At 39.6% G+C, this 17,955-nt stretch overlaps 1 protein-coding gene across 3 annotated transcripts in view; it reads left to right on the top strand.

Moving 5' to 3' along the window:
- WNT2 (Wnt family member 2) overlaps positions 1-17,740 on the top strand; it is an 80,356-nt gene extending 62,616 nt beyond the window's left edge. For all 3 annotated transcript variants that reach the window (XM_043969140.1, XM_043969143.1, XM_043969142.1), the window contains one exon: positions 9,601-17,740. In XM_043969140.1, coding sequence (XP_043825075.1) covers positions 9,601-9,830 — 230 coding nt within the window. In that variant the 3' untranslated portion in view covers positions 9,831-17,740. The remainder of the gene's footprint in view (positions 1-9,600) is intronic.
- The last annotated feature ends 215 nt before the right edge of the window (positions 17,741-17,955 follow it).

The raw sequence follows: 17,955 nt of genomic DNA on the forward strand, positions 1-17,955 counted from the left end.
CTAGTGGATGAAGTGGGACCTGAATTAGGTCTTGAGGAACGTGTATAAATTGGGTTTGAATAGGAGAACAAAAGAAATCAAGTGTAAGAATACAAGCAGAGACATGAAAGTAAAGATGAACATAAGAAATTCATGCAACAGCAAAGAGATCAACTTGGCTGGTATGGAGAGACTCTGTTGGGAAGTAGTAAGGAAGAAGACTGGATAGGTTGGGTGGAGCCAGAATATGCCGGACCTTGAAATCCAAGCAAGGGAGTTTAGACTTTTATCATCTCTCACCTTGACTACTGTAATAGCCTCCTAATGTGACTTCCTACTTGTCGTCATTTTCCCCCTCCAATTCATCATTTACAGGCTGCAAAATTAGTATTCTTGAAAAAACAACTCTGACCATGTCACTCTCTACCCTTTGTCCCCCCCAAAATCACCCACAACTTTGCATTGGCTCTAGTATCAAAGACAAACTCTCCACTTAAAACCCTCCGCAGGGGCAGCTAGGTGGCACAGTGGATAAATCACCAGCCCTGGATTCAGGAGTACCTGAGTTCAAATCTGGCCTCAGACACTTAACACTTACTAGCTGTGTGACCCTGGGCAAGTCACTTAACCCCAATTGCCTCACTAAAAAAACCCCAAAAACAAACAAACAAACAAAAAACCCTCCGCAACCTAGCACCATCATATTATTCTTGTTCACACACATAGAACTGAACTACTGGCTGTTTCTTGAAGTCAACTTTCCCTCTCCCAACTCTATTCCTTTTCCTAGGCTATCCCCCAATTCTGCAATGCCCTCCCTTGTTACGCTCACTTCTAGGAATTCCTTCAAGGGTCAGTCAGCTCAGGTGTTTCTTCCTAATATAAAGCCTTCCCTGATCCCTGCCCCCCAACCATGTTGTTGGTGCTCCCTTCTTCCTCAGAGCATCCTGTATTTTATCTGCTTACAGGCACCATCCTCATCAACTAACTCCCCCAAAGAATGGAAACGCCTTGAGGCCAACAACAGTTTTTGTTCTTTGTATCCCTGCTTAGGCATATTTTGTATCCCTACAAAACTGCTTAGTTTCAACAGTTCTGACATGGGATGAAAGCCTGGCATGACCCCTTGCCTGTTTGTTGCAGGTGTTTGTTTGTTTGTTTTTAATAGTATTGGTATGGTAGGAAATAAAGTTAGATGTTCTTAATTCTTTTTAAAGTAGGTCAATTTGACAAAACAAGTTTGCCCTCTAAATCTGTCTCTAAAAGATGAATGTGTGAAGTAAAAATGTTTTCTGTTAAGACGAAACTTTGATTTTCCTAGTTGGTTTGAATTTTGTAGTTGATGTGATCTGACACTGAGAAAAGGAAGTATGAGAGTGTGGGGTGTCTAATCATTTATCTTTGATATCCTCTCATTTAATTAATGAGCTTGTGTCATTGATGACAATATTTAAGTCAACTGGAGGTATTGCTGATAAACCACCAAAATAGATATGACAATTAAGTGCCCATGGGATGACTGACTTAAATGGATATGGAAAGGGGCAGCTAGGTGGCACAGTGGATAAAGCACCAGCCCTGGATTCAGGAGGACCTGAGTTCAAATCCAGCCTCAGACATTTGACATTCACTAGCTGTGTGACCCTTGGGCAAGTCACTTAACCTTCATTGCCCTGCAAAAAACAAAAACAAAACAACAAAAAACAAAAAAGACCCCAAAACCCAAATGAAATGGATATGGAAGTATGACCTAAAAGGTCAACATAAGGGACCTCTGCAGTGGGCAGTGGCAGGGATTTCCAAAGACATGGTCCTTTCTAGGGGGAGAGACCTAACACTGGTTCTCTAAGGTGTGAATCTGGGAATTGTTAGCTGAAGCCCTCTGATCCCTCTCTGCTGTCAAAACATACATAGTTGTGGAGACGGAAATGTACTTGGAGAAAGCTGACTATATTCTTTTATCACTTGGAGAGGGGGAGTGAAGATTATTTCCTAGTCCTTTTTTCCCTTTCCTATAAGCTTCCCTCTTCATTTTTATTACCAAAGGAGGGACAGATGGTTGGACTAATTGGACTCTAATAAAAATGGAATTACTTTGATTTCTTTTCACTGTGTGGATGTGTGAGCTGTTGCATGTGTCAGAATGGGGGACTATTCATCTGTCAAAATAAGTGGGTAGAGTGAGCCTTGAACCAAATATAATATGGTATTGGATAAGTTATAATTTATAACAAAGTAACTTTGTATTAAACCCTCTTAATCCTATATGAGACTGAGAAGAGGTAGGTATGGCTAGATGGATTAAAGATTTATGGCTCACTTGTCAAGTCCTACCCTCTCTTTTATTTTATTTTTTGCTTTATTTTAAACCAGCCCAGTATAAATCAATAAAATTCTGGCTTATAAAGCTAGCGTGTGTTTGGGAGAGCATCATTTTATAGGGATCAGTTCTACTTAGTTTCAACTGTTCTTGAGATACAAATGCTTTGGTCATTCACGCTCATAACTCTGACAAAGATGATCGAATCACAGAATTTCAGAGGTGAAAAGAGTCTCAGTGGGCATCTAGTTAAACAGGTACTTGAACAGTAATCCTGTCTCTAATCCACCCAACATTAGTTATCCAACCTTTGCTTGAAGGCCTCCAGTGAGGAGGAACCAGTCATCTCCTGAAACAGATGACTAATTGTTAGGAAATGTTTCCTTCCATCAGACCTAATTTTTCTTCTTTCCACCTTAAACCTGCTCCTCATTCTGTTCTCTGGGGCCAAACAGAGCAAACTAAATCCTTCTTCCATGTGACAACCCTTCATATACTGGAAGCTAGAAAGTATGTATCTGTAGGCTTTCTCCAAAAGACAATGTGCTATAGTGGATAGAGCACTAGCCTCAAAGATATGAACATCTGGGTCCCACTTCTGATATACTGGACGATTCACTAAACCTCTCTCCGTGTCCCAGGCAACTTTATAAGATTATAAACTGCAAGGAAGGAACCGATCTTTCTCAATAGAGGATATTCTTCACCAGGATCTCCCTTGCTTTATGGAATTACAGGTCTAGTAGTTTTTGTAAAGGCTTCTCCAGACTAAACCCATTCCCACCCAATTCTTTCAGTCAGTCCTTATATGGCACCACAAAGCCCTTCATCATCTCTGGACACTAGCTCTGTAGGTCTTCAAGTATTCTAAGTACTAAAGCATGGCATGAAACCCCTTGGAGTACTGGAGGTCATTACAGGGGTTCCATGAGGTCAAAACTATTTTCATAATAACACTAAAACATTTCAATTTCTACTTTCTAATCATTTTAGATAATTTCTAATTTCTAGAATAATAATTTCTAATACGGTAAATAGTGATAGATATAATGCACAAAAACAAAAGCTTCTTAGCAGGATCCCCAAGAATTTTTAAGAACATCAAGGAGTCCTGAGACCAAAAAGCTTGAGAATTGCTTCTCTATCTTATCAATATCCTCCCTTAATGTGATATTCACAACTGAACTGTATTCTGTTTGTGGTCTGCCCAGAACAGAGTGCAGAGGACATCTCATCTTCTTGTTTCTAATTCTTGACTTTTTAGATTTAAAACAAAAATGGAGCCAAAGGTAGTAAAGCACGTTGCCAAGGTTACATACTTAGTCAAGAGCAGAGTTGACTATGGTTGCACAGAGCCTGGGTTCAATCTTTTTTAATCAGCCTCAGTACTTTGTAGTCTTTTAAGTCTAAAAAACTTTGAAGTACCCTACTCCAGCAAGGTCTAATCCTTTTTCCACCTGACAGCCCTTAAAATATTTGATGTTGGGGGCAGGTAGGTGGTATAGTGGATAAGCACCAACCCTGGATTCAGGAGGACCTGAGTTCAAATCCAGTCTCAGTCCCTTGAGACTTACTAGCTGTGTGACCCTGTGCAAGTCACTTAACCCCAGTTACATCACACACACACACACACACACACACACACACACACACACACACACACAATTGATGTCAGCTCTCCTTTCTCTTTCCTTCTCTCTACCCCCCCCCATCTTCTACTAGTTTAATATCCCCTGGACTTAACCCAGATTCCTTAGCATCCTGATTACCTGCTTCCCATATGCACTGGCATATCAGTGGTTTTTTGTTTAGCTTGGTTTTGCTTTTAAATATGACATTGAACACAACATACTCTTACGTGTGGTCTGACCAGGAACAAATATAGTAGGATATTCACCTTTCTTATTCTGGATACCATACCACCAAATGTAAGAAGCAATAGTTGTTATGACTTTTTAGTCACGCTCCACTTAAATAAATTTAACCCATATTATTTAAGTAACTGTTATTGGCCAGGCCCTCTGATAGGAAAAGTGGTAGCTCATTAAATCCTCCAAATAATTTCTTTTTTCTTTTTTTTTTTTTAGTGAGGCAATTGGGGTTAAGTGACTTGCCCAGGGTCACACAGTTAGTAAGTGTTAAGTGTCTGAGGCTGGATTTGAACTCAGGTCCTCCTGAATTCAGGGCTGGTGTTCTATCCACTGCACCACCTAGCTGCCCCCCAAATCATTTCTAAATGAGGTATTGCCTAACTATTGCTTCTCCCTCTTGTATTTTTGTCATTGATTCTTTGGGTCAGCTAGGTGGTAAAATGGATAGAGCACTGGGCCTGGAGTCAGGAATGCTCATCTTCATGTGTTCAAATCTGGCCTCAGACACTTTACTAGCTGTGTGACCCAGCACAAGTCTCTTAATCCTGTTTGCCCTAGTTTCCTTATCTGTAAAAATGAGTTAGAAAAGGAAATGGCAAACCACTCCAGTATCTTTGCCAAGAAGAGTTGTACAGGACTAAAAACAACTGAACAACAACAACAACAAAAGTGGACTTTACATTTTACTCTATTAAATTTCATCTTATTTGATCCAGCCTGTTGTTTTATCCTGTCGTCATATTTTGGGATCATCACTGTCACCTACCCTATTAGCTATTTCCCTCCCCTCCAGCTTTGTGTCATCTCGAAATCTGACATATTGTCCAAAAGAATAGCCCCTACTGTCCAGGGTTGTTGTGAGGATCAATCGAGATAATATTTGTAAAACATAGGGTGAGGCCTGGCACATACTGGACCCTCATGGTATTCTCCATCAGAATTCTGCAGAAAATGGAGTCTTCAGATTAGCCATGTTTATCAATTGGTTGCCACTATGTTCAGCTTTCTGAGAATCCTGCTGTAGGGATTCCTAACTTTTCTAACTTTAACTACTTCTGAATTAAGATCTTGTTAGTTCTTCCTGAATTCATCTGTCCTCTCCATCAAAATTCTGATCATGTTGAGGAGTGCACCGAGTCCAAGCTTCCTGTATGCAACAGATGCCAGATCAGATGTTTGCATTTCTGAGAGAACTATCACCTCATGGCCCACTTGCTGTCTTAGAAGTCATCCCACAGAAGAAGTGACACAAATCTAAGAACCAACCCCTATTAGATTTCAAATCACTCAAATAAGACCATTAAATAAAATGTTACTGAAAAGTCATAAAGCTTTATTTTAGTGATGAGACATTTTGTTTTGTTTTGCCTTCACCAGCGATTTGGGTTATGGAATAATCACGATGATGACAATAGTGAGAATAATGATAGTTTACATTTATATAATGCCTATTATGTGCCAGCCACATATTAGGAAGTAGGTGCTATTATTACCCCCATTTTAAAGATGAGGAAACTAACATCACATAGTAAGTGTCTGAGGCTGGATTTGAACTCAGGCCTTCCTTACTCAAGGTCCCCTACTCTATCCACTGTGCCACTTAGCTGCCCCCATACCAGAAAAGAGATTGGGGAAAAGGAAGTACGATCTCTACATTTATTTGGATATATGTTTATTGACTTAAAGCCAATAGGTTTTAATAGAGCAGGTGGATTATAAAATGGGGCTAAAAACGTAAACTCAAAATTCAGAGTTGCTTTTCGTGTTTAGTATGCACCAAAACATGAACATTTTCAAGAGAAGCATACTGGTATAATGGAAAGACCACCAGATTTGAGTTTGGGAGACTTGCTTGAGTACTGGTCTTCATACTTACACTCTAGTATATGAACACCGTAAGTCAATTAACTTCTGAAGGTCTCAGTTTCCTTATCCACAAAAACATCATGAAAATGGCCCTAGAAAAACAGAAATGGGACCTGTGGATAAAGTTGCATAGAGGTATATTTCAATTCAGTATGGAGAAAGGCTTTAGGACATTTAGAGTTGTGCCCAAATAGAATGGAACTATTTCAGGAAATAATTGGTTTCCAGATATTGTAGATCTCCAAGGAGGGTCTGGGTGATTGTGGATTAGTATGGGAGTGCACTGGAGTCAGCCCCTTTGGCTTATTGTTAAATTTTCATTGTGAAGCTTTTACACCCCAGAAGTCAGCAAACACTACAAATAAGGGCTTGACTAATTATTTTGTTAATTTTCTACGACTTAAGAAAGTGATGGAGAAATGTTAATAATGCAGATGAAAGGATTTTTTTTTTCAAAAGCATGCCAGCTGTTAAACTAGCACAGCCCTGCTTAGGGATGTTTTAGAGGGAATTCATACTTGGACCTCTGAGTTCTCTTCCAATTTTGGAGTTTTGTGATTCTATTTATACCTCATAGAGTTGTCATTATTAAACAGTAAAGCTATTATGTAAAAGTAACTCTTCTGAATAGAAATCTGAACAGTGTGGTCAGTAATGTCAAATAGATTGTGTTCCACATATACATACCAGAGCTTTGAACCTCACTGAAAATCCTGATTAATTCAGTGAATAAATGTGTAAATGACCAATAAATTTACGCTTGTCTTAAAAAGGTGTTATGACAGCCTTTGACGTGAAATATAAATTGAACAGGGAATGAACATTCTATTGTTCAGAAAAAAATTAGTCTGTTGTGAGGAACAAGTAGTTCCTTCCTTCTCTCTACTGGTAGGTACAAAAATAAACACGATCTTTGAATACCTGCAATTTTAGCACAAGAACAAGTGGTGCTTTAATTTGGAATAACCTTGAAAGGAAAAAAAAACACTTCTTTTTTTTTCTTTTTTTTTAGCATTCATTTAAAAAAAACCTGAGTTCCAAATTCTTTTCCTCTCCTCCACCCCTCCCCCCTTCATCAAGAAGCAATCTGATACCCATTATACATGTGAAGTCATGCAAAACATATTTCTATACTAGCCATGTTGCAGAAAAAGGAAGGAAAATGAAGAAAGTAGGAAAAATATTCTTCAATCTGTACTCAAAATTCATCAGTTCTCTCTCTGGGGGTGGATAACACTTTTTCAATGTGTATCCTTTGGAATTGTTGCAGATCATTGTATTGCTCAGAGTAGCCAAGTCTTTCATAGTCGATCACCATTACAACATTGTTGTTACTGTGCACAATATTCTCTGGGTCCTGCTCAACAAACACATCAGCCCCATGGGCCCACTGGTTTCCCCAGTGTTCCTTGCACCCAGGGATAGCTTTCATTTGGAAGGGGTACTCACCTTAGAAATCCAAAGGGTTAAGTGTCCACACTTACTGGGATATTTTGCCGTTCTATTATTGACACACCCTGAGATGTCAAGCCTTCCTGGATTTCCCAGGAAACCACAAACAGGTGGATTAGTTTGAGTGAAGAGGACAGCACAGTGATCAGATAAGGAGGTTCTGCCAGCATCTCTTCCCTTACTCCTCCTCTCCATATCATGCTGGTGATGTCATGGTGAACATGAATAAAACAGGTAATATTTGAGGATCAAAGTTTTGTGGAGAAACAGCACAGTATTATGGAAGAGGTAGGAGGGATTGGGAGTTGGAAGCCCTGGGGCTCCAATCTTGGCCCTGCTACTGACCCCAGACAAGTCTCCTCATTTATAAAATTAAGGGGTTGGGTAAGATGGACTTGAAATTCCCTTCTAGCTCTTCACTATGACCTTAAGATTTCACTGACACTTTTCCAGGCATATGACAGAAGATGGCAAAAAGGCGATTGAGTACAAATCTTCACCAAAGAATTCCCTTAGAATCATTGCTGAAGAGAAGAAAAATGAAAAGGAGAAGGAAGGTGTAGTTCATGGATCTTTAACCTTGAATAATACTTCTTTGGGATGACAGGAAATCTAGATGAAAATGGGAAATTCTTTGTTGTCCAGCCATTTGTCTTCATTACACTAAAGATGGATATTTGGAAATCTGTACATTCTAAACTCTTATCATCCAGATGCTTGACATGCTGGAGATATGTACCAATACCAAATGGTCAGGCAGATCTTTGACCAGACGTCTTCCATCTTTGACCAGAGGGAACTCATTCCTCATACGTGAAAGACAGAGAGCTGAAAACAAATTAACTTACTTTTTTCTGGATTTGACATGAGTCATAAGATCATAAATTTAGAATTAAAAGGGACCTTAGAGGTCATTAAGTTCAACTCATTTCACAGATAGGGAAACTAAGGCAAAGAGAGTTTAAATGACCTGTCCAGTAAGTGTTTGAGACAGGATTATGAACTCATTTCTTCCTGCCTCATAATTCAGTGTCCTAACTGTTATGCTATAATGTTTTTCCTTTAATAAAAAGCTTGGCTCTTCTAGGGTTGTTTTTGTTTTCTCTTAATATCCTTGTGAAGAACCTGTGGAGATACTTTTCCAAAAGAAAGTCAAATGGATTATCTTCCTTTGTCCAGAGTCCTTTTTCAGGACAAACTGCCTCCTAAAAAAATGTATCATCCTTATTAATAAAAGTGGATGAATTCAATAGGAGTGTGAATTTCATATTCGAATTTGCTAATGTGATCAAATTCTTAAGCCAGCTTCACTCACTGTTGATGAATAATCCCCTTTGGGGGCTTAATTACTACACAAAACTTGAGTTTTAAAGACCAAAAATAAAAACATGCAACAAATGAATATGTAACTCTTGATTCTACAGTGGTAGGGTGAACAAGACCAGAGAAGCGCCTCATGGGATACCAGACACTCCACAAACATGCATGTATCACACCTTTTATTTCTTTTCTTCTGTATGTAGCCAGGAATGTTCATGGTGAAAGTGAAAATGAGGTTACTAATAAAATCACATGAATGCTTGAATACCCACAAAAGTTAAGTGCACAAATGTTGAGGACTGACTGTATATTTGTATTATTACTTTCTCCCTTTCATTTCTTTTTTTTTTTTTTTTTTTTTTGCTACTACCACCAAGATCTGCACCCGCGGCGGCTCCACCCGGGCCGGCGCCCTAGGCTTCCAGGCCCACCCGGTCTCCCTTTCATTTCGATCTCTGATGAGGTATATGATTTTAGGGTTATAGATTTCGAGCTAGAAGGTCACTTACAAACATCATCACTCCCAGTTCCATGTGGGACCCTGGGGGTCTGACTATCATCTTGTCTCAACAGTCTTTTTTTTTTTTTTTTTTTGTGAGGCAATTGGGGTTAAGTGACTTGCCCAGGGTCACCCAGCTAGTAAGTGTTAAGTGTCTGAGGCCAGATTTGAACTCAGGTTCTCCTGACTCCAGGGCCGGTGCTCTATCCACTGCACTATCTAGCTGCCCCTTGACTATCATCTTGTAAATTCCATCTCCCCTTCATAATGAAGCTTCCATGACTTCTTTCTAGGTTCCCTGGGTACCGCAGGTCGTGTGTGCAACCTGACTTCCCGTGGCATGGACAGCTGTGAAGTTATGTGCTGTGGAAGGGGCTATGACACATCCAGGGTCACCCGAATGACCAAATGCGAGTGTAAGTTCCATTGGTGCTGTGCTGTGCGCTGTCAGGACTGTTTGGAGGTGGTGGATGTGCACACGTGCAAAGCCCCAAAGAGTCCCGACTGGGTGGCACCCACGTGACCCACGCATCAACCAGCAGCCTTTTCTCCCCTGGGACTTAATCTGATCTGCAGAGACACTGGACTTTGGGTTTCCCCTCCAGGGGGGCATGTTTCTCAAAGTGCATGGCCGGCACTTTGACTCACCAGAAGCCACCTCTCCCTTCCTGGGTGCTCCAGGACTGTTTAGTGCATATAAGTTATATCCTATTCGATTTACATTATTGGGTTGTAACACTTCCCTGTGACATAGCTATGGAATATCATGAGGTCTTTTGTATTATTGGGAGGGACTTTTTTGTATGTGGGGAGGTGGGGAGGTGGGGGAGAAGAGATAGAGCTTGGCTTTGCTCTATCCAAACTTCCCACACAAAGTTCACAAAGAAAGGTGTTCAAGTGACATTTCTCTGTTTTTCAACCAAATGCTAACAGCTAAGTGATCTATGAGAATTTCATACAACTTCCACTAAAGTATCTCATAGTCCCTAGAAGGACCGTGACAAGGTTTTTTACTTTGTTGTTCTTGGTTGATCAAGAGATTTAAAAAGATGCCGGTATCATCTGGTAAATGGTAACTGACATGGTTTAAAAACACCACAAATTTGAAATGTATGCTTTCCCAAGGCCGTTTGAATTCAGCAGGAAGTAATAAGATGGGGGAAAACCTCATGCTGGGTAATATTTTAATTCCCTACTATAACATACCTTAGGGGGGGAAATGAACATTTTATCTTCTATGGAAAGATGCTGAAATTCCTGGGACATGAAAAACTCATTTGGAGAGGGACTTCTTTCTTTCCCAATAAATATATACATAAGACCTGAAAACAATTAAGAGCAATGTTTTCTGCTTCTCAGGTAAGGTAATTACAGAAGACAAGAATTTTATGATTGAGCACCTGATAATGCTTCTATACAGATGAGCCAGAAAAATGGGAATTGAATTCCTGTTTGGTGTTTGCTATGTGAATCATGGAGTCTTATAACTGGAACAATTTGATAATGATCACTTATGGGATGACAGGGCCAGGAATAAAAATACTGATGACAAGGTTTCCATAGCTAACCCAATAACTGCAGAAGGCTGAGTACAAACAGATTGCAGAAGGGTGGCCCAAATGGTGTTAGGAGTGCCTCAGAGGACCAACAGTACTAAAAGTACAGTTTTAACACCCATTGCATTTAATTTTAATCATGCTTTTTGATGATTAGAAGGTGATATGGCCCTGACCTAAGGCAAATGACACATAGCCTTGCATATAAACTCCATAATCATAATGTATTATATTGCAAAGATATGAGCTTTGAGAACTATATTAAAGTGGCTCAGCTGTAATTATGGGAATATTAATATGCAAATTGTGATCTCCTTCTGCTTTGAGCTAAAAAATGTCATCTGCAGAAGATGACAAAACTGTTAAGCTAAATGAATGAGAAGTGAAATGGGTGAAAATTTTCTTCATTACCTCTGGCTATTAGAATTTTGTTCTAAGCTTAATCTCCCATGCAGAAAATTAATTCTAGCACTATACTATCAATATGCACACTGCAAGAATTTTAAGAAATCATTAATTTAATAAGAATAGGTATTCTCTCCAGTTACCTCTTAAGGCAGTCTGTTCAAACTCTTCTTCTTTCTTGACCTCTCCAATCCAATAAACATTTATTAATTACCTACTATGTGCCAAGCACTGGGGACACAATTAATAAAAAGACAGTCTTTGCCCTCAAGGAGCTTACAATTTAAACAGGGAAGTCAACACACAAAAGGAGGCAGGGAAGGGTGGGGGATGAGACACCAGGAGGTACCCAGCATGGAGCATCTTGTTCCATGGAATTGAAACCAGGCAGGGCAATAGATGCAAAGTGACACGCTCTCGAGCATTGGACGCGGTTGACCATTCCCTTCTCCTGGATACTCTTTCTTCTTTGGGTTTTCATGACACATGTCTTCTGGTTCTACACCTATATCTGTCTGACTGTTCCTCCTCATTATCCTTTGTCAGATCACGATCCAAATCCCACCATCCAAATGTGGATGGACTCAAAGGTTCTATCCTGGGACTGTCTTTTATTCTTCAACAGTTCCCATGAGTTCAGATATTAACTCTGTCCATATGACTTACATCTATATTATCAGTCCTAGACTCTCTCCTGAGCTCCATTATCTCATCACCATCTGCCTATGGGATATTTCAAAAGGGGTGTCCTCTAGGCATTAAACAACATATCTAAAGTAGAAGCCATCATCTTTCTCCAAAATTCCACCCCTTTTTTCTAACGTTTCTATTTCCGTTGAGAGCACCAACATCCTTCTAGTTACTTGGGTTCACAATCTGGTATCATTCTTGACTCTTTCTTATCCCTCATCCCCTATACCCAATCAGTCACCAAGTATGGTTGATATAACCTCCACAATATTTCTTATGCTAATATCCTTTTTTTCTCTACTCATATGGCCGCCACCCTGGTTTAGACACTAGTCACTCCTCTTCTGAATTATTACAGTAGCCTCTAAATTGGCCTTCCTGCCTCCAGTTTCCCACCTCTCTAATCTATCCTCCTGTCAAATTGGTCTACCTAGAGCACAGAACTCCCATGAACAAGAAAATGCAGTGGTTCCTCTTACTTTGGAGATAAAATACAAGTTCCTTTATTTAGCATGTAAAGCACTTCACAATCTGGCTTCTTTTCTAGACTTGCTGCACATTACTATACCTCACATACTTGATGTTCCTCCCAAACTGTCCTCCTTACTCTTTCCCACATAGGACTTTGCACCTCCCATCTCCGTGCTTTTGCACAGGCCTTTCCCATAGCAAGAATGCACTTTCTCCTCCCATCTCCCTCTTAGAATCCCTAGTTTTCTTCAAGGCTCAGCTCAAGTACAACCTTCCTTCATGGGGTCTGTCCTGAGCCCTGCATTTGCTAGTGTCCTTTCCCCCAAGAAATTATTTATATTTTGTTTGCATGTATTTTGTATTTCCTTACTTATTTCCATGTTGCCTTTTCCTCAATAGAAAGCTAGCTCCTTAAGGGCAGAGAGTGTTTTTGTCTTTGCATCCCCAGCAGCTATCACAGTGCCTGGTACACAATCAGCTCTCAATAAATGCTTATTGAATGAATGAATTGATGAAGGGAGCAATTCCTCTATATCCTGCTAGATGATCTTTATGAGTTTCTGTGGACAAAAGCAATTAATCACTTGGTAGCTAACTTTCCAAGGATAAGCCTGGACAGACTTAGGCTAAACATCATTATCATTGTATCCGTACTGCAAACCTTTCAAGCTTGGTAGGGCCTTGCAAAACTTGTGCATCATTGACATAGTATTAGGTAATCCAGATTCATCTTTGTCACGATAAAGCATTAGGATGGAGTTTAAGAGGAGGAGCTATAAATACATCTCTTTTCCATTACCCTGCTGCCAGTGTTTGACACTTTCTTCTTATTCTTTGACGCTTTGGTATTTGACCTCTCCTCTTTCCTACTTTACAGCAATTTCAGGGGATCACCAAAAATAAGTAATTCCAGAAGCTTAATAAATTCTCATCGATAAGGACTTTGCCATTACTGTGTTGAGTTGGCACTTTCTGGCATTCTTGAAAATGGCAGGATTGAGCTCTGGGTATGACAGTGTACACCTGTCATTCCTGATCCCAAGGAAACTGACACTATAAGATCTCTTGGGCTGTAGGAGTTTGAGTTGCAGTGGGCTAGACTGATTGGGTGTCCTCAATAAGTATGGCATTAATTTGATGAATCCTTGGGGGCAGAGGAATGCCAGGTTGCCTAAGGAATAGTGAAATGGCCCCAATCCAAAATGGAAGAAGTCAGAGTTCTTATTTCAGTGAAAGTAGAAGCAGACATCTGAGTCCAATGTGAGATTTTATACTTCCAAATTGAGTGGGAGGAAGAAAAGGATGAAGAAGGAAAAGGAGGAGAAGGAAGAAAAAAACGATGATGGCAGCAGAATTAAAGAAAATCTAGGTTGGCCATTTCAGAAGTGTTCATTTTTGCATGCATTAAGCAGAAAGTGGGCATGTTGTCTTGAGATAGCCTCCCTGAGCTAAACATGGGCATTCCATGGACTACACAGATAGCACAAGGGCAGTGTGACTGGGCCAATAGAGAGTTGTCACTTAGCCCCTGTGGATTTCCTTAAGGTTTGACAGATAGGTGAGCCACTGATAATGAATTAATATACTAACAACTCATCTTCAGAATTAAGGATTTCACTGAATTGAAAGTTCATTGGCTGAAAGATCTTTATAGCTGAAATAGACCTTGTCTTAGTGCAAAATCCTTTATTTTCCTAAAAACAACAGCAGCACCAGCAACAATAATAACAAAACCCCAGAAGGTCCTGAAAGAACATGATCTAGCTCTCTAGACAAATTTTTTCCCCAGTAAAATTTCTCTATCACTTCACTTCTTTTTTTTACCTTACTTCATTCTAAGGATCAATAAGCTCTAAGAATGACTCACTGTTCAGATTAATCACCTTAATATCTTGGCCTCTTTAGAAAAATGCCTTTCTTTAAAAAATGGTCTTATTAGAGGCTACATAATTTTAGAGCCCAATAAGGATCTATCAGAATTATTGTTTTTAGTCTTACAAATCTTCATCCCAAAGGATTCAACAGAAATCCTTTAAGTTCTGAAGAGTTGCCTTTTATTTCCACTAAAATGTTTAGTTCCTGGGGGAAGTGCCCAGCTCTTCTGGTCCATAAAATTGTATATAATATTGGTAAATAGGTAAGAATAAGATCATCCATGACCTAAATAACAAGGAGACTTAGAGACAGAATAAAATTTGCTAAAATAAAAAACTTTAAGGCAATCTCTTAAAGCTGTCTCCATGAAATATCTCATTTGAGTTATAGACACCCAAAGTAATACAGTTTAGAGTTGGAATCAATCAATAAAAGAGCATTTTAAAGTGCCTACTGTGTGCCATATAATGTGCTAGAAGGAATGTTGGTGGCCCAACCACTACAACCAGTAGTCATTCAGCCCCTCCATGAAAACTGCCATTAAGAGAGAATGTAACACATCTCTAAGGTAGCCCATTCCACTTCTGGAGAGCTCTGACTGTAGGTACAATCTTCCTGATATAAACCCTAAATTTAACTCTTCACAACTTCTCACCAATCATTCCTGTATCCACCCTTGGGATTCCGATAGGACCTCTCTTCCACATGACATCCCTTCAAATGCTTTAACACAGGTCTCTTTCAAAACTGGCTTTTCTTCAGATGAAACACCACTAGGTCCTTATATCCCATCTCATCCTGGTTGCTCCCCTCTGGACATTCTCCATTCTTCTGAAATTATGATACCTAGAACTGAACACAGCCCTTCAGATGTGATTTGACTAGGGAAGAATTTAGAGGGACTCTGACCTCCTCATTATTGAATGCTATGCCTCTCTGAACCCAACCCAAGATCACAATAGGCCCCTTGGCTGCCATATAACACTGCACCTTGATATTTTTTACTCAGTCTGATATCCTAATAGGTGTCCCTCATTCTGTACTTGTGAAGTTGATTTTTTAAAACTGTGTATGACTTTGCATTTATCCTTATTGAATTTATTCATATTAAATCTAGACTAATGTTCTAACTGCGTGAAGATCTTTTGGGATCCTGGATCTCTCATCTAATATGTTAGCTCTGCCTTCTAAGTCATCTTTATCCCACTGACCCCAAGCAACCTTCTGTCTCTTTTTTTGTCCTCCTTTTCCTCTTTATGGAGTTAAAAAAAAATATTGTCCATGGCATCTCTTGCCAATCTTCATTCTGAGATTTAGCACTTTTGGTACCATTTTTATAAGACCATGCCATGCTCCCTTACCTATTTTTGATTCTATCTTCCATACCTATCCCTTTTAAATCCTCATTAGAATTATTTCCCTTTATGTTATCAAAACTTCATTTCTGAGAGCTTTGCATCACTCAGAATGACTTCCCATGGATCTATACTTCCTTGGAACCCTTTGAAATCTGCTTTCTCAAGATCTCAGGTACATGTAAGGCTATGGTTCTATGTCCTGTATCACATACTATTGGAGAAAGAGATCATTTTCCCCCAAGTTTCCCATGATTTCCACCCCCATAATCAGTTCCTCCCTTTTAATGAGAGTACATTCAATATAGAGTTTCCTGTTGTTGGTTCCTTTACCATTTGAAAGATAAAATTATTATTAAGATAAATCAAGAGGTCATTAATTACTTTGCTTTTGGCAGTAAAAAGAATCTTGGCAGATGTCTGGATAAATGAAGGACCTCATAACTTCCACATCATGCATTTGTTCCAGGTTTGTGATATGTTTCCCAGTCTCCTCATCAATTTCCTTGGTGTGGGTAGTCAATAGTATCCTCTGATGACAAAATCACTTCTGATTCTCCTTTCATTGACCTTCCTCAAATGCTCTCTACCATAGTTCCTTTCTCTTGTTCCTTATAAATATAACTAGCCTCCATCCCAATCTTTATTCTATTTCTCTTGAATAAAATATACCCATCTGGAGCCATATTTCCATCATGGGCTTCTTCCCATCATGTCTCCATGATACCAATGAGGTCAGATTTGCCTTCTTGCATTATAACTTATAGTTCCTCTTTCATGTTGCCTAAACTTTGGACATTTGTATGTAGTTATTTGAGCCTGTGGATTTTACCATAGGATCTTTTCTTGGATTTTGTCTCCTGTTTACTTCTTAATGTCTCAACTGTTATTCTTTGTTCACTGTAGCTACCTCATATGGTATCTAGAAATATAGATACCATGAATAGATATAGGTAGTTTTTCCCCCGCTCCCATCCTGTTTAGTTTAAAGTACTTTGGGTTAAATTAGCAAGACAGCCCGCAGATACATTCTTATTGGCCTTTGCTAGGTGTACTCTATCCCTGGCCAAGAATCTGCCATCTCTGTATTTTATGCTATGGGCTCACAACCTTTGAGGTAGCTGGGACAAGAATTATTATCCCCATTTTATACAGGGGGAATATCAGACCCTGAGACATGGAGTTACTTGCCTGTGGATGCATAATAAATCGAGGGAAGCTTTGAATCTATAGCCAGGGTATCAAACCTCATTCCTTCTACTGAGTTAAGAACATCTCTTGAGGGCTTAAGTTTCTAGTTCCTGAATCCTAGAAGGCGCTAGCAGGAAGAAGGCTGATAACCTATAGGAAACACACAGTTTCAACTATGAATCAGTGAGATTCCAAGTTGTTATCTTCTAATTGCTGAGAAAGGGGGTTCTACTCCCCAAATCTTTCTGTGTCTTCACAATACTAAGAAAACCAGAGAATGGAGTCTTTTTTATACCAAATTCTTTACATATTGGAGGAGAACATGGGAAAATCACCTCTATATCAGGAAACAGGTTGTAGACAAGGGCAGGCAGGGATTATTTTGAACTCCTGATTTAGAGCCTAGTATATTTGGGATGTGGCTCAGGCAACTCCCTAGGATTTATCTACTAAGTCAGAGATTTAGTGGAGGGAGTTCCCCACCCATGCTGGGTGAAATCATAGCTCCTTCCTGTATTCCTGTGATAATAGCTGACATTTCTGTAGCATGGTTTTAAAGTTTGCGAATGTACTTTACAGGCATTCTTTCACTTAAACTTCACAACAACCCAGTGAGCTAGGCATTACAGTTTTATTTTTCCACTTTACAGATGAGGAGTCTGGAATTCAGAAAGGTTAAGTGACTTCCTTTGGGGCCAGCTACCCAAAGTTATCCAGCTTAGTCAATGGCAGAAATGAGATTCACACCCGAGCTTTCCAAACTTCAGAATTCTATCAGTAATACTATGCTGCCTTCTATGCCCCTGAAATGGGAGGAAGAAGGGAAGGAAATAAACATTTATATAGTGAGTGCTATGTGCCAAGTGCTTTACAATTATTATCTCATTTGATCCTCACAACAACACTGAGAGGTAGGTGCTACTATAATTCCCATTTTAGAATTGAGGCAGACAGAAGTTAAGTGACTCGCCCAGGATCATGCTGCTAGTCTGAGATCAGATTTGAATTCATGTCTTCCTGACACCAGACCCAGCTCTCTATCCATTGGGCCATCAGATGCCTCTGTGCAGTAAACTCTTAATTATCTTTTCCTTTTAAAGGGAAT

The sequence above is a fragment of the Dromiciops gliroides genome, chromosome 5, assembly GCF_019393635.1.
Source record: "Dromiciops gliroides isolate mDroGli1 chromosome 5, mDroGli1.pri, whole genome shotgun sequence".
In the NCBI taxonomy this organism is placed as follows: Eukaryota; Metazoa; Chordata; class Mammalia; order Microbiotheria; family Microbiotheriidae; genus Dromiciops; species Dromiciops gliroides.